At 41.6% G+C, this 27,903-nt stretch overlaps 1 protein-coding gene across 6 annotated transcripts in view; it reads right to left on the bottom strand.

Moving 5' to 3' along the window:
* COBLL1 (cordon-bleu WH2 repeat protein like 1) overlaps positions 1-26,673 on the bottom strand; it is a 148,383-nt gene extending 121,710 nt beyond the window's left edge. Inside the window, exons 1-2 of one of the 6 annotated variants that reach the window (XM_073647041.1) lie at positions 26,432-26,673; positions 23,372-23,484 (exon numbers count right to left, since the gene is read on the bottom strand). In XM_073647041.1, coding sequence (XP_073503142.1) covers positions 23,372-23,433 — 62 coding nt within the window. In that variant the 5' untranslated portion in view covers positions 23,434-23,484; positions 26,432-26,673. The other 5 variants (XM_073647036.1, XM_073647038.1, XM_073647040.1 and 2 more) reach the window with 5 other exon arrangements.
* Between the last annotated feature and the right edge of the window lie 1,230 nt (positions 26,674-27,903).

Here is a 27,903-nt window from a genome sequence, read left to right as displayed (position 1 = left end):
ACAGCCAAAGTGTTTCCACAGAAATCACACCGAGACAGTATACCAAGATCCAGAGGTTCCCACAATACCTCCATTCAGCATTCCCGCATCAATCACTCCCAAAACATTGTTGCATCCAGTTTCAAGCACCTCCTCTGACAGTCAGCATCATCCGGTCTCTAACGTACCATACTTAAATTATCTCCAAACTCCCAAGGCCAGAATATGCACATTCAGATCTGCTCTTTTTTGCAGGGCTACTCACAAAATTCACCATCTGGAGTCCTGCTCTTCATAGTTGTTTACTAGACTTGGTGCTAATGTACCAAGCTGGCAGACAGCCACGAGCCCCACATCATGGGCCCGTGAGCCACAGGTTGGGGACCCCTGAATTAGGGTATGTGCACATGACATATTTTCATAGATCTACTCTGAAATTTTTCTGAAAAGTGCTATCCAAACAAAAATTAGCCACATACATAGTTATATGAAAATGTTTGGGCACCCCTATTAATCTTAAGCTTAATGTTTTTTTAAAAATTGGTGTTTTTGCAACAGCTATTTCAGTTTGATATATATAATAAATGTTGAACACAGTAATGTTTCTGCCTTGAAATGAGGTTTATTGTACTAACAGAAAATGTGCAATCTGCATTCAAACAAAATTTGACAGGAGCATAAGTATGGGCACTCTTATCATTTTCTTGTTTTAAATACTCCTACCTACTTTTTACTGACATACTAAAGCCCTTTTTTTGGTTTTGTAACCTCATTGAGCTTTGAACTTCATAGCCAGGTGTATGCAATCATGAGAAAAGCTACTTAAAGTGGCCACTTGTAAGTTGTTCTCCTGTTTGAATCTCCTCTGAAGAGTGGCATCATGGGCTCCTCAAAACAACTGTCAAATGATCTGAAAACAAAGATTATTCAACATAGTTGTTCAGGGGAAGGATACAAAAAGCTGTCTCAGATATTTAACCTGTCAGTTTCCACTGTGAGGAACATAGTAAGGAAATGGAAGAACACAGGGACAGTTCTTGTTAAGGCCAGAAGTGGCAGGCCAAGAAAAACATCAGAAAGGCAGAGAAGAAGAATGTTGAGATCAGTCAAGGACAATCCTCAGACCACCTCCAGAGAGCTGCAGCATCAACTTGCTGCAGATGGTGTCACTGTGCATCGGTCAACTATACAACGCACTTTGCACAAGGAGAAGCTGTATGGGAGAGTGATGCGAAAGAAGCCGTTTCTGCAAGCACGCCACAAACAGAGTCGGCTGAGGTATGCAAAAACACATTTGGAGAAGCCAATTTCTCTTTGGAAGAAGGTCCTGTGGACTGATGAAACCAAGATTGAGTTGTTTGATCATACAAAAAGGCGTTATGCATGGCGGCAAAAAAACACAGCATTCCAAGAAAAACACTTGCTACCCACAGTAAAATTTGGTGGAGGTTTCATCATGCTTTGGGGCTGTGTGGCCAATGCCGAAAAATGCCAGCAAAAGAGATGCCTAAAAAACAAACGCTGGAGTTTCCTCATCTTTATCTTGAAAAACTCAGTGGGTTCGCCCGCATGAAAAAAAAACATCATATGTACATACCCTTACAGAGTTATAGTGGCAGATTTTGAGTTAGTATTTTAATTAAAGAGGTGGTCCATCTTGGGGGAAGAAGTCTGCAGTCACTCTATGTGCGCGCACTGTGAGGATTCGCCAGCGCCGGAGCAGGCAATCGTGTGACTCCAAGTATGAGATGAGCATACATCCAGCCACATTCTGACTAGACATGTCTGACCTCACTCAATTCACTTGCATTGAGCCAGACCGTGCAAGTCGGCACATGACCATGTGCGCAAATCGAATACTTACGGTCACGTGCTTGCTGCTCCCGATACCAGAGAATCCGGACTGTGTGTACTGTGCATGCTGTGAGGATTCACAAGTCTGCAGTCATTCCATATTGTACCCTAAAGCCGGACAACCACTTTAAGAATTTCAGGGTCATCATCTTTACAAGTGAATTTTACTCCATTTCCTAATAAAAAAGAATAATCTGGTACCTCCGAAATCCAATCAAAACCAGATTAAAGCTATGTTCAAATGTCACAATGATGAATCGCAGAGCGGGCTGTCAGTCAATGCTGGAGGCGTGGTTACAGCTGCCGCTCACTATGTACTGAGCGGTGACTGAAGCCACGTCGGTCACACCTCTATGACTGAAAGCCGGAAGCCACCAGGAGGAATAAAGTTCATTTCCTTCCGACAATGGGGCTTTCAGTTTGACGGCTGCACGAATTTAGAACACTATTAAACCTGCAGATTAACACCATACCTGCACATTTTTGACAAGACAGGTTCCTTTTTATACTGATTTTATCAAAAAAGTATTATTTATTCACAAATACAGAGATCCAGCTAAATGTGAATGATTCCTCCTCTCAATATATCTACAGTGTAACTGAATGAGAAAATACCAAACATTTCATCTGAAAAGAGAATGTTTCACTATGGATTGGGACGGGGGCCAGATAACGACCAAACTATGGGTGAGTAATGCTAGAAGATCCGCATTGTATCTGAGCTGCTCTTCTAAGCAAATAGTTCTTCATGTTGTCAGAGACAATGTACAGAAGAGCAGGTTCTGACATGCTCCAAGGAAATGCCTCTCTAGCATTACACAAAAGATTAGTGTCTCTACACCCTCAATGCTCAAACAAATTCCTCTGCTCAGTTTATTTTCGCTTAATTTTATTACATGCCTTTATTGTTATGCTGGACTGTTTATATTCGACACTTGCAGCCTTTTTAGGAGGTATTAAGGGTTTCCAAAATTTACATCTAACGAAGTGCAATTGTTACAGCAGTTTTATAATGTACACTATTTTGGTCGGACAAGGCAAACCACCTAATGTGTATGGAGGACCTTTGACTCCTTAACATTGGATGTCCGGGGAGAGAAGGGTCACTTGGGCAGTTTGATTTTAAAGAGGTTGTCCACTACTTTTTCATTGATGACCTCTCCTTAGGATAGTTCATCAATGGCAGATAGCCAGGAATTTGAAACCCGGCAGCCCCGCTGAACCGTCAGCCCCGCTGAACAGCTGATACCGGTGGCTGGAAGTCCTCACTTGCGGACCTAAGGATAGGTCATCAATGAAAAAGTAGTGGACAACCTCTCTCTTTAAATCTTTATGTTTTTACGCTAGATAAGTTGCTGCAAAAAAATGTCTTGCTGCAGCATGAAGGGGTTGTCTCATCTAAAATTGCAAAGTGCGTGTAAAAACAAGTACCTTTGCAAGTTACCTCTTATTAAAAATCCACTTTAGTCTCAAGAACGGAGGGATTTTAATTTATAGTTTGCAGCTCACTGCCTTGGTTACAGGCCACCCCTGTAGTGTACCAGAAGTGTCTGGTTTCCTTGACAAAGAAGGCACACTTGCAAGCTCTTTGCTGTACGGCTTACAATACTACACTGAAGATGGCCAGACCCAGCGATTAGGCCAGCTTCAGGGTCCATGTGCTCCTCTGATGATGCATAGGCAAAACTGCCTCTGCTTGCAGCATGGGAGAGGGCACAGTTCAGGCCAATGGTGCAACCATCTCGTTGGTCATCTAACCTGACAATCTTCAAGAACCAAGAAGCCAGGAGGCAAAATAATGGTGTGGTCCTGAACAAAGAGTATGAGAATAGTCCTCCAAGCTGGCCATACACCTACGATGGCTGACGGATGAGCCCTCATTTGGCTGTCAGCTATCTCTCTCGATTTCTTAATGCATATGAACATTCAGCTCTGGTGAGGGTTCATATTCAGGGTAGAGTGGAGAAAGCTGCTGCCAAATGGCTCTGGCAGCAGCTTATTCCTTGAAGAATAAAGGATCAGGCATTAAAAATTGAACTGCCCGTTCCTTATCTTCCCCGACATCATCTGTCGGATGAAGAGGCCCACATACACATTAGACTGTTGTCCAATCCTGCCAATATCAGCAAGGTCGGCCGACCTAATGTGTTTGGGGGGCTTTAGTCCCCTTTCCCTATTGACCGTAGGATAGGTCCTCAATACGAAATTTGTGGGTGTCTGACACCCGGCTCCCCCACCGATCAGCAGCTAAAATCCGCTCCACCAGCAGTCAGATGTGAACACAGGAGCCTCGTACATTGCTGAATGGCTGCTGCCCAGTATTTTATCTCTCGTTTATGGATAGGTCATCAGTTGTAAAGTCCCGGAAAACACCTATAACTGCACTCTTGACAAACAATTAGTGAATAGGTCCAATGGCCATAAAAAGGGCCATAAAGGGGTAATAATTATCGCAACCTTCCACCCGGGATGTAAAACGTAAAAAAAAGTGAATTTGTTCCCCATAGCAACCAATCACAGCTCAGCTTTCATTTTTCAAGAGCAGAGCATGAAATGAAAGCTGAGCTCTAATGAGTTTCCGTGGGCCACAAAGACACAGTTTATCTTTTATACAATTACATAAATGTGCCCCATTGGGCATACAGCAATTTATTTTAAAGCTGTCTTTGTTGTCCATAGCAACCAATCAGCGCTCAGTTTTCATTTTTTAAACTGCTCTGGTAAAATGAAAGCTGTGCTGTGATTGGTTGCTATGGGCAACAGACTCTTTCTTTTCTTTTTGACACTTTTGATGAATTAAGCCAATGTGGACAGGCTGTAATGTTTTATTTATTAGCGGAGAACGGGAATTTAGCCAGGTACTGTTACTCAATGTGACAAGTTGTGCTTATGACACAAAAAGGAAACCTAAAATTGTGCTTACATCAGTTTTATATCATAAATATGGAACTATTATAACGTTCTTTCTTTACAAGATTTTAATGGCGCATTTCACGTAAAATGAAGTATAACGAGTCCTTTTAGATAATTACACATAAAACTCTGATTTTACAACTATTGTGTGAGTTCGTGTACGGCAAGTCTTAGCCTGTGACTCATATCTGTCTGCGGCCTCGTAAACGTAAAGGTTTCTGCATTTAGTAAGGAACATTTTAAACAATGCGATGCCCGTTAACGAGAGCAAATCGACACTATAAGAATAAATGCCCGAATTTAATTCGATATTCAGATTGCGCTCAGCCATGCAAGTCAATGAGTATGTGGGAAACACCAGACTGCACTCGGATGTCATCTGAGTGCAGTCAGATTTCCGCGGCTCACCGAATGGAGAAGAAATTTTGTTTCCATCGGATCAGGTCTCACTATGATCACTATTTACGGCTGTCTGTACCTGCCCTTACATGCTGCAATAAGCATAAAGGTTATTTAGGGTTTTTTTTGTTTAGACTTTTATACAAAACTTTTTACATAGTTGTTAACAGCACAATTGCAGTTTACATGGAACTGCAGACTAGAGATGAGCGAATTGATGCGCAGGACCCTTGTCCAGTAGTCAGGTCAGTACTCTGTGGTTGATCGATGGAGCGGGGTCATTGTTGTGTCGTGACACGCAAAAAAGATGTCATGACAGGCCAGCTAATTAAAGAGGAGCTGTGAATGCCATCATGGCTTCCATCCAGCAGCCCCAAAATACTAATCTAGCTGTTTATTCGCTCATGTCTACTGCCAGCCAATAATAATTTTAAGGTCACAATATATAGTAATAATCAACTTGAAGGGAATCTGTCAGCACTAAATGACTGTTCCAACCAAGCACAGGCACTCGGTGCACCCTTGTCGCTACATTCCTAGCTACTTGTTTTCCATCTTTCTCTGCCTTTCTCTTCATTGATTGAGAGCTCTGGCCTCATAGGAGACATAGAAAAACAGAGATAGATGGAAAACAAGTAGGTGGGAAGGTGCACTGAACTACTAAGCCAAGGGTGCACCAAGCATCTATGCTTGGTTTGAACAGTCATTTTGTGCTGACAGACTCCCTTTAATTATAGTTGATTATTCCTTAGCTGATGATATGTGTACGGGGTGATGATCAGGAGCAATTATTCCTACAATTCATTCAGGCGATCATCTCCTTGAATAAAACGCCTGTTATACAATCAGTAACCAGATTACTCACTGAAAAGTAACTGTATGGAGTTTCAAAGTTTTTTTTAAGTTTTGTAATAACTTGAAGGGTTTCCCCATACATGACTTTTATGACAAGTCAATCAAATACACCATTAAATTTCAATCTGTAGGTCCAAAACACCCTCAAGTATGGAGAATCTCTCTCTTTTTTTTTTTTTAGTTTGGATATAATATCATTGAAATTAAGGGGGGAATTATGGAAACCTCACAAGTTGTCTTAACATTTATTCTTTTGGACCAAGGGGTGACGATTCAAGTAGACTCCTCTCTACTTTAAATGAGACAGTGAATGTTTGTTTTTCTTTTTTAAACTGGTATAAGTACCCGCTGCTGGACCACGAATGATTTCACCTTTCTGATATATCTGATTGACATACCATAATAATTCATTGTGGGGAGACAAATGAATCTGAAGTTTAGATTGGGGGACATTTATCAAATTATTCCAAAGGAAAAGTGTAGAAGCTACCCCAGTAACCAATTAGATTTCCAATTTTCTGGGGGGCTTCTGAAACATCAGAGCTGTAATAAGGTTTCTATGAGCAATTGCTCAACTTCTGTTTCCATTACTTCCATAATGTCTTGGTTACTTTCCTTGTAGACTGGTCATCTTTTCCAAAAAGAATCCTCTTAAACAGTTAAAGGTTGTCTCGACATATGATATTTATAGTCCGGCACCAGACAACTACACCGATCAGCTGTTATTAGCACCGGGAATGGCCATATGAAATCACCGAGCAACTTGGCTCTGTTCAATCTGCAGCGACGAGCTGTTCTGCCGTACCTTCCTTGTAGACATACAGGTCCCCTTTTCCAAAAAGAATCCTCATAAACACCAAAGGTTGTCCTGGCACATGATAATGATAGTCCGACACCAGACACTCCAACCGATCAGCTGCTATTAGCATCGGGAAGGCTGTATGTAATCACTGAACAGCTTAACTCTGCTCAATGTGTGACGACGAGCTGTTCTGCAGTACCCGATACATTTAATAGAGATATGTTATTCAGCTCTGTTCAATGATTGCATCTGGCCGCAGCCGAAGCTAATAACAGCTGATCAGTGGGAGTGATGGGTGTCGTCAATATTAAATACCCAAAGAACCTATTACACAGCTACTGAACCAGTACAATGAACAGTACAATTAATTCCAATGATTTAAAAAAAAAAAAATTAAGCAACTGTAACTAATCTTACTGTTTGTGTATACAGCTCCAAGGTAGTCCTTTTTTTCTCCATATATTCCGATTCTGCAGTTGTATGTTACTCATCCCCCTCTTGCCCTCTTCCATTGCACGCACAATAACTTAGCAAAGAAGATGACCAGAGGCAATGGAGTAATACATCATTTCAAAATCAGACTACGCAGGGTTTGTTTGTAGTCTGTAACCATGGGTACTTGAATGAAGACTATTTGCAGAATTGTAAAAATGCATATTGCCCCAAAGCAAATCTGTCACCATGTCTTCGCTGCCCCATCTGAGAGTAGTACAATGTAGGTGCAGAGACCCTGATTCCAGTAATGTGTCACTTACTGGGCCACATGCTGTCATTTTGGTAAATTCACTGTTTTAGCTGTTACAGATTTTCCAGTTCTCTGAATACTGAGATCTGTATAACCTGCCCACACCACTGATTGACAGCTTTCTGTGTACACTGCGCAGAGGCAGAAAACTGCCATTTAGTGATGGGGGAGGGGAATGGATAGACAAATCTCATCATAATAGAGAATTAATTGTTGCAGGTTGGTTAGACCTCTCTGTAATAGTATCCTGCTGATATGAGTGTTTTATCAAAACTACAGCAAGCAAACCAGTAAGTGACACATCGCTGGAATCGGGGTCTCTGCCACTACATTAGCTGTTCTCAGATGACTTAGCAAAAACCTGGTGACAGAGTCTCTTTAATGTCTATTAATTATTGACTGTAAAAGTAATACAAGAAAAAACATCAACTATGCAATTCATTCCACTCGGGAAAAGGTCAGACACAATGTTAAACGGATAACAGAACCTTGAAAATTAGATTATTTTTTTTTTTTTATCCTTTCCATTATTTGTGTGTAGGATCTTTTTAATTTCAAGCACTGTTTATTGTATTACACTGCTCAATAGGAACAATGGCCGTGAGAGTCCGAAAAGGTGGAATAGGTAATATTTCAAAGTCCGTGCCTTTGTTTGCTATGTTCCAGTCCTATAAAATCAAACATAGAGAAAAGAGCTAATTCTTTCCCTGACATGGCAACATTTCAAGAAAAGCTTAGATTACTGCAAACTGATTTGTAATCTTGAACGGTTTTGGTTCTCAAGGACCTTGTAGACATCTGAATCCCATAGACAGTCAGCCAGGACATCATACAGACGTTACATAGGACTCAGGGAGTCTCCGCCAAACATCCTCGAAGATTCAGCAGCCATATATTTGATATATTACAAACCTAGCTCGTCCCTTTTTATGATGGTAACACATGTAAAATGTCAAATACATCCAATATGATTACTGGCGGCAACATAAACGTATCAATCTCTTCTGGTCCAACCATTGAGTTTTTCTAGCTTGTATGTGATATCCTCAAATCGGGGCCAAAAAATGCACAGTACTAAATTTCTCTTCGTCAAATATGTGCAAAGCTCACCCAGGCTTGCCAACTGGCATAGAAAGAAATCCTGGGTTAAAGCTGATGCAGAACTCATAGATTCAATATCTGACATATTTGCTTAACTTATGTCTGCTATTTTCCCATCTTCTGCCAGACGTGACCTCAAGAACTGAAATATGCATGAATTAGCCGCACAAATGGACGGCAAAAACCTATAGGGCTGTGTGCATATACCGGCAGCACAGAATTAAAGGGGTATTCCCATCTCCCAAGATCCTATGCCAATATGTAATAGGTGTAATAATAATAATATTAGCAAATGTCTCCAATTAGAAATGTAGTATAGTATTTATGATTTGCTATGTCTCTTTCCTGATTTGCAGGTATTGCAGGACCTTAGGTATCCACGGTTACGGACACTAGCAGCTAGCTAACTGTCACTTTATCAGTGGACGTAACCATGGATACCTTTGAGCACGATACTGCACAGAATATTTAGGTGACCATATTACTGCACACAATATGCACTTGTGTATGTTACTATATACTATATGGAAGTGAGTATTTTACCAGACAAGTGATAAGATTAACACAAAGCGCAATGTATATGATTATATTAATGCACACTATATACAAGTGAGCATATTACTGCACACTATATACAAGTGAGCATATTACTGCACGCTATATACAAGTGAGCATATTACTGCACACTATATACAAGTGAGCATATTACTGCATACTATATACAAGTGAGCTTATTACTGCATATTATATACAAGTGAGCATATTACTGCATACTATATACAAGTGAGCATATTACTGCACACTATATACAAGTGAGCATATTACTGCATACTATATACAAGTGAGCATATTACTGCACACTATATACAAGTGAGCATATTACTGCATACTATATACAAGTGAGCTTATTACTGCATATTATATACAAGTGAGCATATTACTGCATACTATATACAAGTGAGCATATTACTGCATACTATATACAAGTGAGCATATTACTGCACACTATATACAAGTGAGCATATTACTGCATACTATATACAAGTGAGCATATTACTTTACACTATATACAAGTGAGCATATTACTGCACACTATATACAAGTGAGCATATTACTGCACACTATATACAAGTGAGCATATTACTGCATACTATATACAAGTGAGCATATTACTTTACACTATATACAAGTGAGCATATTACTGCATACTATATACAAGTGAGCATATTACTGCACACTATATACAAGTGAGCATATTACTGCACACTATATACAAGTGAGCATATTACTGCATACTATATACAAGTGAGCATATTACTGCATACTATATACAAGTGAGCATATTACTGCACGCTATATACAAGTGAGCATATTACTGCATACTATATACAAGTGAGCATATTACTGCACGCTATATACAAGTGAGCATATTACTGCACGCTATATACAAGTGAGCATATTACTGCATGCTATATACAAGTGAGCATATTACTGCATACTATATACAAGTGAGCATATTACTGCACGCTATATACAAGTGAGCATATTACTGCATACTATATACAAGTGAGCATATTACTGCACGCTATATACAAGTGAGCATATTACTGCATACTATATACAAGTGAGCATATTACTGCATACTATATACAAGTGAGCATATTACTGCACGCTATATACAAGTGAGCATATTACTGCATACTATATACAAGTGAGCATATTACTGCATACTATATACAAGTGAGCATATTACTGCACGCTATATACAAGTGAGCATATTACTGCACACTATATACAAGTGAGCATATTACTGCATACTATATACAAGTGAGCATATTACTGCATACTATATACAAGTGAGCATATTACTGCACGCTATATACAAGTGAGCATATTACTGCATACTATATACAAGTGAGCATATTACTGCATACTATATACAAGTGAGCATATTACTGCACGCTATATACAAGTGAGCATATTACTGCATACTATATACAAGTGAGCATATTACTGCATACTATATACAAGTGAGCATATTACTGCACGCTATATACAAGTGAGCATATTACTGCACGCTATATACAAGTGAGCATATTACTGCATACTATATACAAGTGAGCATATTACTGCATACTATATACAAGTGAGCATATTACTGCATACTATATACAAGTGAGCTTATTACTGCACACTATATACAAGTGAGCATATTACTGCACACTATATACAAGTGAGCATATTACTGCACACTATATACAAGTGAGCATATTACTGCACGCTATATACAAGTGAGCATATTACTGCACACTATATACAAGTGAGCAGATTATTGCACACTATATACAAGTGAGCATATTACTGCATGCTATATACAAGTGAGCATATTACTGCATACTATATACAAGTGAGCATATTACTTTACACTATATACAAGTGAGCATATTACTTTACACTATATACAAGTGAGCATATTACTGCACACTATATACAAGTGAGCATATTACTGCATACTATATACAAGTGAGCATATTACTTTACACTATATACAAGTGAGCATATTACCTCATATTATACACAGTACAAGTGAACATATTAACACACTCTATATACAAGTGAGCATTTAGAGCACATTACATAGATGTGAAAATATTACCTCACACTATCTAAAAGTGAGCATAGTACTGCACACTGTATCCAGGGCAGGATAGTACTACTCACTATATACAGTGCCTACAAGTAGTATTCAACCCCCTGCAGATTTAGCTGGTTTGATAAGATGCAAATAAGTTAGAGCCTTCAAACTGCAAACGAGAGTAGGTTTTATGAACAGAAGCATAAATCTTACAAACCAAAAAGTTATGTTGCTCAGTTGAATTTTATTAAATTTTAAACATAAAAGTGTGGATCAACTATTATACAACCCCTATGTTTAATATTTTGTGGAATAACCCTTGTTTGCAATTACAGCTAATAATCGTCTTTTATAAGACCTGATCAGGCCGGCACAGGTCTGTGGAGTTATCTTGGCCCACTCCTCCATGCAGATCTTCTCCAAGTTATCTAGGTTCTTTGGGTGTCTCATGTGGACTTTATTCTTGAGCTCCTTCCACAAGTTTTCAATTGGGTTAAGGTCAGGAGACTGACTAGGCCACTCCAACACCTTGACTTTTTCCCTATTGAACCAGGCCTTGGTTTTCTTGGCTGTGTGCTTTGGGTCGTTGTCTTGTTGGAAGATGAAATTACGACCCATCTTAAGATCCATGATGGAGGAGCGGAGGTTCTTGGCCAAAATCTCCAGGTAGGCCGTGCTATCCATCTTCCCATGGATGCGGACCAGATGGCCAGGCCCCTTGGCAGAGAAACAGACCCACAGCATGATGCTGCCACCACCATGCTTGACTGTAGGGATGGTATTCTTGGGGTCGTATGCAGTGCCATCCAGTCTCCAAACGTCACGTGTGTGGCTGGCACCAAAGATCTCGATCTTGGTCTCATCAGACCATAGAACCTTGAACCAGTCTGTCTCAGAGTCCTCCAAGTGATCATGAGCAAACTGTAGACGAGCCTTGACATGACGCTTTGAAAGTAAAGGTACCTTACGGGCTCGTCTGGAACGGAGACCATTGCGGTGGAGTACGTTACTTATGGTATTGACTGAAACCAATGTCCCCACTGCCATGAGCTCCTTCCTTGTTGTCCTTGGGTTAGCCTTGACTCTTCGGACAAGCCTGGCCTCAGCACGGGAGGACACTTTCAAAGGCTGTCCAGGCCGTGGAAGGCTAACAGTAGTTCCATAAGCCTTCCACTTACGGATGATGCTCCCAACAGTGGAGACAGGTAGGCCCAACTCCTTGGAAAGGGTTTTGTACCCCTTGCCAGCCTTGTGACCCTCCACGATCTTGTCTCTGATGGCCTTGGAATGCTCCTTTGTCTTTCCCATGTTGACCATGTCTGAGTGCTGTTCACAAGTTTGGGGAGGGTCTTAAATAGTCAGAAAAGGCTGGCAAAAGAGATCTTTAATCCACACATGTGAAGCTCATTATTCTTGGTGCCTGAACTACTTCTTAATACTTTAGGGGGACCAAACAGAATTCTTGTGGTTTGAGGGGTTGAATAATAAATGACACTCTGAATTAACTTTTTACATTTAAAAAAAAAAAATTTGCTGCAGTGCATTTCCCACTTCCAGGCTGATCTACAGTACAAATGTCACAATGACAAGTTAATTCCGCATGTGTCAACCAGCTAAATCTGCAGGGGGTTGAATACTACTTGTAGGCACTGTACAAGTGAGAATATTACCGCACTATACAGAAGTGTACATATTATCGCACAATATGTACATGTGAGCATATTACCGTATACACAAATGAGTATACTCCCATACACTCAGCACACGTAAGCATGCTGCCGCATGTCATACACAAGTGAGCACATTACAGCATTCTTTACACGAGTAAACCTATAACTGCACGCTAGACAAGTAAGTACACGCGTGCTCAGTAGACAAAAACAGGTATACTGATTTTCACTCTGCAAAAATTGTCATATTACCGCACACTATATGCAAACTAGCACATTGCCCCACACTATGTATACTGTAAGTGAATGATTTACAGAACATTATAATCAAGTGAGCAAACTGCACAACATGCACAAGCGAGTACATAAGTTAACATATAACATTACCATGTGCTACACAGATGAGTATGTTACAGCACACTATACTCAGTATAAGTGAGTGAGTAACTGCCTGCTATGTACTGTAGCTATATAAACCACCACTGAAAAGTACAAACATTTCAGTAATCAGTGAGCTTACCGGACAGAGAAGGTTGTAGGCGCACACTGTAAAATTACAACACAGAACACATTTGCATACTCAAAGTAGTCCAGACACCATGAATTTGACTGGCTCGTAAATATCTGCAAAGTCAGGAATGCGGAGAACAGATCTATAAAAGTGCACGCAGACCACATTACAACAGCAGGAGCTCTTCATTGTAAAGAATATCAAGAAAAATACAGAAGACGATCTCTACATTGTGGTAGACTTGTCTGTAACATCATTAAGACATTAATGAGGTAGAAATCAGACATACAAAAATGAGAAGTAATCAGGTTTGGACTGGCCCACAGGAAAGCAAGAGAATCCTCCGGTGGGCCCCTCTGAAAGAGTGAGCCACTACTCTCTTACATGAGCAGTACTTGGTACAATATACCTGAATCACTATGTACAGACAAAGCCAGCATCTTATTCATTTACCAATCTACCCAGATCATTGTTATATACATTTGTGATTGAGGATAATGTCACATTTGCATGTAGCTGAAAAGTGGGGTCCTGGAGTTGGTTACTGGTGGGTCCTTGGCACCCCAGTCAGACACTGGAAGTAGTATGTGGGATGGAAAGGTATCAGTAAGACAGATGGGTAGTTCTCAAAATACAATAAATCAAAATAAAGATGAGCATATCATAATAACATGACATAAACAATCCAAAATGTTACTTTCTGTACATAACATTAAATCAATACATTTATATGACTTCACTTAGTGCAGAGTTCTTAAAGGGGTTGTCTCAACTTCTTAAGTGGATAAAATTGCAAAGTCCTTGTAAAAACAAGGAACTTTGCAAATCACATCTTATTAAAAATTCTATCCACTCCCAAGAAAGAAGGAGTTTTACTTCTATTGTTTACTGTTCATTGTCTAGGTTACCGACCACCTCTGCAGTCTATGAGAGTGGCCAGTTTCCTATACGGGGACTGTGCACTTGCAAGCTGTTTGCTACACGGTCTACTCAGGCATTGCTCTAAAGCTGGCAGGATTGCTGGATCAAACCAGCTGCAGTTTCCCTGCGCTCCTCCAATGCCTCCGCTAGCACCGGCGGAGAGGGCACATTTTGGAGCAGCGGTGTCACCATGCTCCTGAAGACAGAACGTTAGAACAATCCTTCAATCTGGTTTGAAGCAGAAATTATTTATAAATGCATAAAGCTTCATTTTGGCACCAAACAGGTCTGAGGAAGCGATTTATTTAGCACTGGTATTATCTTTTTTTTTAGCAACACTCTCAAGCAGTTTTCTCAATTTTTTCACTATTTTTTTCTCTTTTAGCTCTATTTTAGGCCTCATTAAAATGTCTGTGTTGTACATATGTGTTGTGTCTATTTTTTTCATGGATACAACACATTATTATTATTATTATTATTATTATTAACGGCCTTTAGCTTGATCTCGAGTTATGGCGACTTGATGGATGAACTTGATGACAACTTCTCTGTAGGAAGATCGATCTTGTACAAGCCTAGCTAGGTCCACCAGGATCTACTCCACCGTTATCTTGATAGTATCAAGCCATCTGGTTGCTGCTCTTCCTCTTCGCCTTGTTCCTTGAATTCTTCCGACCATGATGTCCTCCTCCAGTGATTTCTCTTCGTATGATGTGTCCAAAGTAGGCAAGTCGTAGCTTGGTGATTCTTGCTTTGAGTGACATGTTTGGGTTGGTACCCATTTTATTATCTATGGTGCTATTCAGAAGTCCGTTTTTTTCCGGCGGCGCGCATAAAAATGGGCCAATACAAGTCTATGGGTCCATGAAAAACATGTTCAGCACACGGATAGCATCCGTTAAAGGATAAACCTCTCCCTAGTCTCCCAGCTCCCTAATTGTTGTGAATAAGGGTGCTCCTAATTGAGAGTTTAACCATTGCTCTACTGGTCCCAACTGTGCGCTATATGAGGAAGTATTAAGGCTGAAGGTGGCCCGGATTAGAAGATAACAGTGATCCCGCTAACATCAGTGTAGTGCTTACAAGCTCAATAGGAAAAAGCTTGTAAGCACTGTAAATTTTCAGCCTCCGCTGCTGGCTTGCAGAGCTGTCTGGTTCCCTAGTAAATGCAGGGTAAAAATAAAATGGAAAGGATAAAATATTGAGTGAAGAAAGCAAATTGAAACAAATATATTTAACAAGTTACGTATTTTTTCAATTCCTATGGTGACAGACTCATTTTGGGGGATACCTCGCCAACCTGTGTAATGTGCAGTTGTAGGATAATTTTTTTTTTTATAAATTTGCTCAATTGTGTAATTTCAATAAATATTGATATTGTATCTTGATCCTGCTTTCTCCAGTAATTGGTATTTTAAGTTGTAGAACACAAGCAAACAATACGTCATAGGCAAATGTTAATATTTTTTTTTTTGCACAGGAGGATCCCACTTGATGATAAAACCTTTTTTTTATCTCTCATCTTTGATTTCTTCGCTTGTTACACAAGGGCAATTATTGTTTAAAGCGCTCATTATAATTCAGATTAAAATAATAATTACTCCATGGAAATAGACCTTAAGGCTACAAGACAGGATTTACTGTAGCAGCAACATGAGAGGGTTTAGAAGGTTGCAAAACCAATTAGAGAATCCATCAGTCAAACCAGCAGTGAATCTAACCGGAGAAGTCTGACCAATAGTTTGGGTGACGTTTGGATCTTAACTTCCCACCACTACACACGTTTTGTTTAGCCAAACTTTCATGTTTTTTTTAAGAGGATGGAGAAAAGGATGAAAAGTGAATAAAAAAAGCATCCAGTTAGACCTATGTTCTGGTGGACCACATACTGACCCCATTAGACTCTCGGTAGAGCCTACCTAAAATCTTATATCTATAAAAAGAATTAGTTACAGCTTATCCTATAGTTTCATGTAAAAAAGAATAGGAGGAAATGTAAAAAAAAAAAAAAACACAGAGAGAAAGTTTTTGCAATCAGTTGTAATCAGAGTCTGGAAAAATGAAGAATTGGAGATAAATCTTTGGTTACTGACTCAACAGCCCTGGTAGTTACCCCATTCAAGACTTGTGCATGTAGCAAAGCCAGCCAAGGAACTGATACGAAGACACAAGGAACTCCTACAGTACCATATTACAGACTCACAAGCTCGCTCACTATAAGGCTTTATTCACACATTAGTATTTTTGATCAGTATTTCTATGCCAAAAAACAGGTGTGTCTCCAAAACACAGAACAGATGTCAATCTTTCAATTATAGTTGTTCTCTGTAAGTTCCACTCTTGGTTTTGGCTTACAAACACTGATGCAAAATACTAACCAAATACTGACGTGTGAATGAGACCTAAGGCCTCATCTGCATGCCACAATTTATGGCTTAAAGTTTAAAAATATTTTCCATTAGTTACAAATTATACTTCTTCATTGGATAGATCAGTGCGGGCCCCAATCTATCTTCATTAGTCCATAGACTTTGAATGGAATGGCCATGCAATTGTTCGACCACTGAAACTAAGATCATGGGACTTCCATTCTGGTGATTGGTGGTGGTCTCAGCTGTTAGACCCTCATCTGAGCAGTTATTATCTATTCAGTGAAAGGGTTATTGCTTGGTATTACTGTAATATTCCTAAGGGCGACCGTGTATTCTCACATCCGAGAGAATCAGGTCGATTATGCAAATCACACACTGATCAGAATGTGATCATAGTGTGATTCGATTCTCACGGATGAGGAGAAGATGGCGGAAAGGATCTCTCCATCTTCTCGATTCTGTGAGGCCGCGGAAATCGGATATCATCTGAATGCAGTCCAGTGTTTCCCACCACTCATAGACTTGCATGGCCAAGTGCGATCCGTATACCAGATCAAACTTGGGCATGCAGCGATTTTTCCCTCTGTCCAAGGAAAAAAATCAGACATAAGCACCCATAGACTAACACTGGTCCGAGTTCAATCCGATGATTTGTAGGATCACACTCGGGCAGCAAACACACCAGTCTACATTAGCCATAAGGGTGAAATCTGCTCAAAATAAGCCTTCTGATATGTTATACACATGAGGGAACATCATATTTGTCTTGTCATATCTTCTAATAAGTAGAATTACATGATGGGCATTAAGACTAATGAGGGGGACTATAGAGGGGGATCCATAATCGGGTCTAGGGAGAGACAAGGCCTCTGGCTGATCTTCTGATATATCTGAATATAATATTGGTGGGGTTCCATGTCATGGAAGTCCTACTTATCACCATAAATTTTACTAATTGCCTTGCTACTTACAAGTCTGCGAAAATCTGGTCTCAGATTCCATTAAATTAAGTGCAACATTAATGTTCATGTACAAGTTCATCTGAAAGTCATGGAAAGAGCTGATCCCCATCACATCAAAGACAGAAAGATTACAAAGTACAAAGAACTAAACCAACAGTGAGAAGAGAAGAGAATCCGGTACAGTAATTGCCCCATACGAGGGAGCTTGAAGATATGATTTCAATGGATTTTTCTGAACAAGTCATGTTTTTCCTAAGACATCAGACTTTCAGATTTCACTCTCTACGAATAGACGTGTTCAATGGAATTTGCACATTTTTTTACACTAAACGGAGAGCACATTTTCTCCACATAGCTATTGCTATGACAGCTAGCATATCCTGCCAAACCCAACCGAAATATAACCCGTCGTCTTGTATTTAAGGATTACTAACCTAAAAACACACTTTTCACATTCAAGGCGTTATTAATTCACCGCCCGGTCTTCGTCTGAACAATATGACTTCACGTATTCTAAAACCACCAAATCTGGATGCAATATTTATAAAGCCTGACCTCGATGTTCACAGCTGCAGTTGACCGTTACACCACCAAACTAAGCCATCATCCCCCCGAACTCAATATTGTGCTTCCTTCTTAAAGAGGATTAAAGAAATTATTCTAAGAGAAATAAAACACTAATCATCTGATAAATCTACTGCTGCCACCTTGATAATCCCTGTCCTTGATTCAGTGGTCATGTGGATGTACGGCTCATCCTCGATGCCGGAAAATACTAATTTCTAACAGGAAATGTCACCATTGGAGCAGTGAAGAAATGATCAGGTCAGTAATGGTTATTTTTTTATTTCACTGCAATTTCTTCTCCTAAATAGGAGGAGAAGTTAGCTACTTCCTCCAGCATTGACGTCACCATTCATCTGCGCTCCAAATCCTATATACTACCATAAGGACCATATTGGCTTTGAAGGGACGATCTCCCTGAGTAATACAGATCGTATTACAGCTCTTGTACCTCCTCCAAGGAGCTAATCATTCTATGATTTCAGCTCTGCAGTTCCTTTAAGATCCAGGATGGAAAAACATCTGCTCTTTTGGTTAGGGAATCATTGACGCTTTAGGAAGAAGGGTAGGCAGCAGTAAAAGGGGCAAAGTGTTCAGTCAATAGAGTGCCACAACAGAAATAATAACGACCAGTAAAGAGTCTAACACATAAGCTGGAGAAAGGTGGAGGTAAATCCGTGCTGCCAAAGGTATAATATGTAGTAGGACACCATAGAGATGTACATGCGGTTTTATTTATCAAAGCGTTTCGAAGCACACCTACTTCTTCCTTAGGACAAACCCCAAATATTGTGTTTCTTCCTGAAGAAGAAACAGGTGTGCTTCGAAACGCGTTGATAAATAAAACGGCATTTACATTTCTACGGTTTCCTACTGCATCTTATACCTTTGGCAGCGCGGTTTTACCTCCACCTTGTTCCAGTTTTCACATTTTTTGCAGAGAATAGATGCAACCCATATGGTGTGCAATCATCCCCATTCCCAAAAAGAGATGTCACCTGGGTGGTAATGATGTCACTAAGCAGTGTCAGACTGAAGAATATTGGGCCCACCAGAGGATTTGATTCTGATGGCCCACCTTTCTCCCCCACTCAAGAGCTTCATAGCAGCTGCAAGGTTTGCACTTTGAACTCTCCTGAAGGAGAAGCCAGGGCCCACCAGAGGATTCTTCGGTTCTCTGGTGGGCCAGTCCAACCCTGTCACTAAGGATCCAGCCAAACATGATGATTCAGACGGCGGCTGCAGCAGTGGGACCACACAATGCATTGGAGAATAAGGACTCTCCTTCTCCCATGAGTGCCACTGCTCCTTTAGTAGGGAGATCTCCATTTGTGACTCATATGGACTAACAGACTTTAAATAGTTGAGATCATCGTCGTTAATAGTAATGTTTGTAATTGTGGACGTGTCTCTTTTAGTCCTTTACTAAATTGTAGCTCATATTCCAACCCGTAAAAGAAGCTACATGGACCAAATAGTATTTTCGACTGCACCACAGTATTTGAGTGACGTTTGCAGCAAAGTGCAACCTTTGTCACTAATGGGTGGCCCTTAGTTGATATGGTGTAAGTGCCAATTTCTGCAGTGCTACAATGTGACCAGTTTTCTGTACCGGTAGTGTAACAGTGAAGCCGTATGTCCTCTTATCAAAAGAGGGAGTATGTAAATGTAAGGGGGTGACCGGGACGGTCACGTGCCTGCTCTCCCGAAAGACAACGGTTACAAAATGTTCGGACATGTAATTGCATTGTATTTGCGTGACTGTGGTTTTATTGTATTTTTATAGTAATGTGAAATATAGAGGTGCATAGGACCTTATAGGCACTAATGTTAAGTGATTAATGTGCAAGGGTTGTTTATGTATAATGTATAGGGAAAGACGCAGTTGTGGGCTGATTACTAATCGGAAGCAGCATTTAGACTAGAGATAGGCAGTTACAGTACGTACAGTAGGACAAGGTATGGTTAATATGTTTGGAACCAGCCCGGCATGGGAGGGGACAGGGCCAGTTTAAAAGAAAAGGCATTTCCTGGATTAGGCAGTTGGAGTGAGAGTGAGAGTCTAAGACAGTGAGAGGTCGACGTGGAAGTTTGGGTGCAGTGGGCACCACACGTACATAGCGTTCTGGCCGCATGAGGACACACCAGGAATCTTGTGAGATCCGGGGAATGTGGCTCGGGGTGGGCACTGGAACGTGTGCTCCATTCTCTCCGATACGGAAGAGGTGTGATGGTGAAAAGTGAGAGGGAACGGTGGCGAGTCTCAGAGAAGCTGCGTTGTCGGATGGGGAGTCCCTCGGACCAACAGAGTCTTTTGAGATAGAGACAGTCCGGGCCAAACAGATGTACGGTGTGAACGGAACCATAATCGGAGGGCACTGTGCCCTGGGCTGCGCTTCATAAAATTGCACAGTAAAGTTTTGTGCGCTGTAAAATGTAGTCAGCCTCCGTCTGTCGCTTATTTCGGTACTATCCTGTAACCTGCATTGATAGACTGCCTTGCTTCTTTTTCAGTCCAAGTGAAGGTCGTATTGAGTTTGACTCATTTCTAACAGATTTAGAGGTGAGAAATGAATGCGGTCAGTAGTGACTTTAGCTACTGCAGATATACAGTGAATCCGCCTATAGTAAACGCTTACGAATATTATCCGATATAGCCCATTACTTTCAAAGCAAATTCATAAATCAACCAGATGTCACGAGCCGGAGAAATACATCTGCAACTCATGTCTGTGGGGCTGTCCATCTCCCACCACTGCGCAACAGCAAAACCACAAGAAAGGAGAATTCAACAGAAAACCAGATGTGAACATCTAGTAGTTGGAGAGAAGATTCGGGGGAAGGAGAGTCAAGATGAGTAATATGTTCTCATACGGTTAATCTCAGATAAATGCAGCCAAAATAAATGTGAATATGTAACAGGGGATTTCTGGGTAAAATATAAGAATGAACATTCACCCTTATAGAAAAAATGTGTCATCATCGAGGGAACTTGATTTAAAGACGAGCAGTTACTTGCCAAAAATTTGTGATATGTTTTACCTGGTGTAAATGCTACTGTTCTCCTGAATCTGATGTTTGTTTGATTTTTATTCCTGTGCTTCTCTGATCCTGACATATGACCTCCTCTTCTAGACTAATACTTGCGGTAGAGGAGTCCTTTAATGTCTGTGCACACTTAGTGCAACCCTTCACAAGGTTATAGCAATACAGGAAAATCCAGGAACCAGGGCACCAGACATCCTCCTTTTGGTAGCTTTATCAGTACTGAAAAATCACAACGTTTCAGCTGCACAAGGCCTTTATCAATCCATAAAAAATGATATATCTCTTGATAAAGGCCCTATGCTGCTGAAACGTTGTAATTTTTCTGTACTCCTAAAGTTACCAAAAGGAGGATGTCTGGTGGTCTGGATTTCTCCTCTTCTAGCCTTGTTATGCAAGTGGGTGTGGTTCTTAAGATGACACCTAATGAGAAAAATTGAGGATCACGCCCACTTGGATAACATGACTGGATTTAAATACGTGGAGGGGGGGTTACATCTCAGGAACGGAAAGGTGTAGGAACAAAAGAAAAACAATCCAAGATTCAGGAGAACGTTTACATCGCATATAAACAATTACATATGTATGGCAAGTGACAGATCCACTAAAAAGGCAATTTATTCTTTCTTTTGACATGGGAATTTTTTACACATCATGTGGGTAAATGAAAGGCTCCAGGGATGTAAACCTTTGCAGCCTCAGGTACATGAGCACTTTGGCAAATACTTACGTAAAAGATGATACCATATCATGTTGCATGTTTGATCAGACGCCATAAGTCAGAGCTATTCTCCCCTAAATTCATTGATTTTAGGGGAGACTACAGTTCTTATCCGGGAGATTTATCATTGGCACCAAAGCCAGTTTTTTGTATGCGCTTTGGCGTAATTTGTGCCAAATTGATAAAACTGTCACATTGCCTGTGATAGATTTAATTCAATTTAAAGCCACTAATTTATAAGTAACTGTGTATCAGAATTTACACCACCCAGTGGAATGGCTTTCTTAAAAAAAACATATCTGATAAAATCTCAAAATAATAGGCATGCAGCGAAAGCAGAAAAAAGTGTCACAAAAGCGACATAAACATTAAAGAATGGCAGAAAAAAACATTGACAGAAGAGAAGTAATAAATTCCTGCCACTTAGTGACCACGATGTAAGTTTTTATGCACGTTCTCTGCAAATGTTTGACATCTACTGAGATATTAGTTATTTTCTTCCTTATTGGCCGTAAGGTAAATTATCACCTTACATAAATTACATAAGGAGTCGGGTTTTGCATTGAGCAGCAAGGAACAGTCCAAAGAGCACAATCTCCCAGACCCTGACCTTTATCCAACTAGGAGCTGGAAGTCCAGACATTATCAGTCTTGTATAAATGGACACCACCAATCTCTAAGATAATACTAATACCCTTTAAATGCTGTGCGTGTGGTTAATCAGGTGTCAGCTCATCTCCATCAACAAAACAGGACACAGGCATGATAATAGGGATGGATAGGAATGGATCAAAAAAAGGAAGGAAAAGTATAAAGCAAGGACAACTTTTCTTCTCTTTACTATCCACTCCTTGCTTCAGCTTAAAAGAAAACACACAAAAAACTGCAAATGTGATTGAAGCCTTAAATGGAGTCCATGTACTAGAGATGAGCAGTATGACTTGCATTATAAGCAGCACGCCGGGTCTTTGCTACTAGGTTGCACCTGGGCCAGAACAGAGATTTTGCAAATGATGATGAATCGAAATAAAAAGTTTCACAACCCTTTTAGCACAATAAATATTAGTACCACAAGTTATCTGCGATAATTTATATATTACGAGGCTCTGGACAAACATTCAGTTATTTCCAGCAGAATCAGAAAATTAGGTTAAAGTGAAATATTACAGCAGAAGTCCACACTGGCATCTTTTCCCTACTTTTCTGTGTACGATTTGCAGCTATGAACGAGTCTCCATGAGATGAAGCTTGCGAAACAAGGTCAGAAGTCCACCGTCTGATTTACATGGATTTGTTTGTTAGCACTTTCCAATGATTCTTACCCTGTAGGCGGCAGGGAAGCGTCCTGACTGGAGTTTTCAGACCAAGATCCTGAATCGTCCATTCCCCAGCAGTGTCCTTTGGGTGCTGAGAAGAGTCGTCCTTATTTCAGCAGCTGTATAACAAAATAATAGGATAAGTAACAGCTCCAAGTTACCCAATGACCCCCTCTTTATCATCATACCCCATTATTATGTCATCCAATTTCAATCTTCTTTAACATATTATCCCCAACTTGTCATATTTTCCTCATCTTTTCACTTTCTTATCACGTCACTCACACCATATCATGCAGCCCTTCCTAATTATGTCACCCAACGATATTACCCCTTCCTCTTGATCTCAACCTGCCATCATCATGTTTCCCCCACCTTACCCTAATCTACCATCGCCTCCCCATCATGTCTTTTTTTGTGTGTCCTCTTGCTTCTCACCTTCCATGATTTCCTCCTTCTCATTACCAGTCTTCAATAATTATTGTAAGCCCAATGTTATATCCTATCACTACCTCCTCCTGTCAACTCCTCCTTGTTGTTTCATCCCTCCTTATCACGTAATACCGACCTTATAATCATATCATTCCCCCTTTATGACATTATCTTACCATTTTCTTTTGTCCCCTACTTATCCTATCTCTCAATTTTACTATGGTATTCCTCTTCATCTTGTTTTACCCTCTAACCTTTCATATCACCTCTTCTATCATATTCTGCTTAATTTTTTGTTTTTTTTTGTAATCTACCATACTGTTCCAGGGATGTGTGCTTTTTTATTTACCAAAGGGGTGGTGCTCAAAGGCTAATAATGCAGAGCAGCCTAAATACACATCCCCTAGAGAATCTGTGAACTCCTTCCCCTTGGAAAACACCATCAAAATTAGCAGTAAAAAAAAAGTTCTATATATCTGGAACCATATGGTGGATTTCTAAAAAAAAAAAAAAAAAAAAAGCAGAATGCTCAGGGGAGCAGCATGAATAAAATAAGAAAGAGCAAAAACTGTCCACTTTTGTCTGGTTACAGGTTCTCTTTAAGCCACCCTTCATCATATTACTCCAATGTTTTTATGTAACCCTCTTGTTATCATGAGAACCTCATGTTAAACCTTCAGCATGATACCATTTTTTCTTCATGCCCTTCCTTTATCAGCATATCCCCCCATTAACGTCATATCCCCTCCTCAGCATAACACCATATCTTCATGTCTTCTTTTGCATCATGAAACCCCCTCTTATCAGCATATGCCTAACCACAGCATGTCACCCCCTTCTTATCATACCCACACTCAGCACATCACCATCTTCCCTCTCCACATCGTCAGTGTATCCCCCTCATCCACATCATGTCACCCCCTTATTATACCCACCCTCAGCACATCACCATGTCACCTGTCCACATCATCAGTGTATCCCCCTCATCCACATCATGTCACCCCCTTCTTATTATACCCACCCTCAGCACGTCACCATTTTGCCTCTCCACATCATCAGTGTATCCCCCCCATCCACATCATGTCTCCCCTTTTTATTATACCCACCCTCAGCACATCACCATGTCACCTGTCCACATCATCAGTGTATCCCCCCATCCACATCATGTCACCCCTTTTTATTATACCCACCCTCGGCACATCACCATGTCACCTGTCCACATCATCAGTGTATCCCCCCATCCACATCATGTCACCCCTTTTTATTATACCCACCCTCGGCACATCACCATGTCACCTGTCCACATCATCAGTGTATCCCCCCCATCAACATCATATCACCCCCTTCTTATTATACCCACCCTCAGCTTGTCACCATTTCACCTCTCCACATCATCACTATAACCCCTTCCATCCCTATCATGTCACCCCCTTTTTATCATACCCACCCTCAGCATGTCACCTCTCCTCAACATCAGTGTATCCCCCCATTCACATCGTCACCCCCTTCTTATCATACCCAGCTTGTCACCATTTCACCTCTCCACATCAGTGTATCCCACCATCCATATCATGTCACCCCCTTCTTATCATACCCACCTCTCAACATTTCACTTCACCACATCATCAGTGTATCCCCCCATCCACATCATATCACCCCCTTTTCAGTGATCCCTACCACATTTAGCCTTGGTGTCATCAGCTCCTGCACTGACACTGACTCATGCAGCAGACAGCACTGACACTGCTGCACATGTCTATAGGCAAGTTTGGAAAAATTCCACTATCACATGCAAAATCAGAAGCCTGCTCTTGGCAACAAAAGCTGTCAAACCCAAACTTGTTCTCAGTGCATACATGGAAACACAGGCATAACACTATCCAAACAAGCCATAAGCATGTCAGCTAAAATCAACACACAGCTGGGCTATATTCACCATCATGCTGGTACTTGTAGTGCCAAAGGTGTGACCAGCACTTTGTCACAGCCACCTGGCACCTTAGACAGTCCATATGTTATAGGGGAGGGTACATAATAAGTGAATTAATGACATTGAACCCAGATTTTGCAAAACCAGGACACATTTTTTTGACAGCAAATTAGTTGTTAGCAGATAGAGAACTCAAAATAAGCCACATTGTGGACAAGAATGGGTTAACTGAGATTATTTACTAATATTTACAAACAGAGGTGGCGAAATAATAAATAGTGCAACAGTGTAGCGAATGGGAGATGGTAACAGCAGCTTTGTTGTTGGCATGCTGGGACTTGTAGCTAAACTGTCGGGTAAGGTAAATAAGGAGTTAATTGTGCCCAACTTGCCAACCCTGTCACAATTGGCTACTGGATGAATATTCTAAAGTCTTGGCCTCACTCAATAAGTAACATTAGTGGCTACAATGTAACAGGTCAGCACTCACCTCCTCCCCTCCATGTGATCGCTAGTTCCAGCAAAGGCAACAATGTGGCACTGCCAGCTCTGCCCTGACAACCATATGGCTGGACCCATGCAAGCAGTAGTCAGGGCACTGCACAGCGTGCCAGCGGGGCACCTCACCATCCAGCCCCTACTCTACCAACAAACCACACCTAGAGCAACTTTCTCCAAGGGGGGAAAGGAAACTTGAGACCAACCTTGTGCCGAGTGACTCCCTGGGAAACAGAGGCAGCCTGTGTTGTCGGCGCCCTCGCTGTGCCAGCCTCTGTGCCCCCGCCCTCTGGAGGTTATTAACTCTCTGTGCTGCCGGCAGCTTAACATTCAAGTTGAGTCTTGTTCATTCTCCACGTTCTCTCTTCTCTCCCTCACGTTCCCTTCGGTCAAAGGAGAAAAAGCGTCTTGTGTTGTGTTCCTGGCGCTGCAGCTGGGAGGGAGGTGCAAAGTCCAAGCGGGGACTGCACACACCTGGGAGGACACACAGACACTGCGCACACCTGGGAGGACACACAGACACTGCGCACACCTGGGAGGACACACAGACACTGCACACACCTGGGAGGACACACAGACACTGCGCACACCTGGGAGGACACACAGACACACACTGCACACACCTGGGAGGACACACAGACACTGCGCACACCTGGGAGGACACACAGACACTGCACACACCTGGGAGGACACACAGACACTGCACACACCTGGGAGGACACACAGACACACACTGCACACACCTGGGAGGACACACAGACACTGCGCACACCTGGGAGGACACACAGACACTGCACACACCTGGGAGGACACACAGACACTGCGCACACCTGGGAGGACACACAGACACTGCACACACCTGGGAGGACACACAGACACTGCGCACACCTGGGAGGACACACAGACACTGCACACACCTGGGAGGACACACAGACACTGCGCACACCTGGGAGGACACACAGACACTGCACACACCTGGGAGGACACACAGACACTGCACACACCTGGGAGGACACACAGACACTGCGCACACCTGGGAGGACACACAGACACTGCACACACCTGGGAGGACACACAGACACTGCGCACACCTGGGAGGACACACAGACACTGCACACACCTGGGAGGACACACAGACACACACTGCACACACCTGGGAGGACACACAGACACTGCGCACACCTGGGAGGACACACAGACACTGCACACACCTGGGAGGACACACAGACACTGCGCACACCTGGGAGGACACACAGACACACACTGCACACACCTGGGAGGACACACAGACACTGCACACACCTGGGAGGACACACAGACACTGCACACACCTGGGAGGACACACAGACACTGCGCACACCTGGGAGGACACACAGACACTGCACACACCTGGGAGGACACACAGACACACACTGCACACACCTGGGAGGACACACAGACACTGCGCACACCTGGGAGGACACACAGACACTGCACACACCTGGGAGGACACACAGACACTGCGCACACCTGGGAGGACACACAGACACACACTGCACACACCTGGGAGGACACACAGACACTGCACACACCTGGGAGGACACACAGACACTGCGCACACCTGGGAGGACACACAGACACTGCACACACCTGGGAGGACACACAGACACTGCACACACCTGGGAGGACACACAGACAC

The sequence above is a fragment of the Phyllobates terribilis genome, unplaced genomic scaffold (genome assembly GCF_046119375.1).
Source record: "Phyllobates terribilis strain yellow unplaced genomic scaffold, ASM4611937v1 Scaffold_9__5_contigs__length_417890890, whole genome shotgun sequence".
NCBI lineage: Eukaryota > Metazoa > Chordata > Amphibia > Anura > Dendrobatidae > Phyllobates > Phyllobates terribilis.
This window is presented reverse-complemented; position numbering and strand designations above follow the sequence as displayed.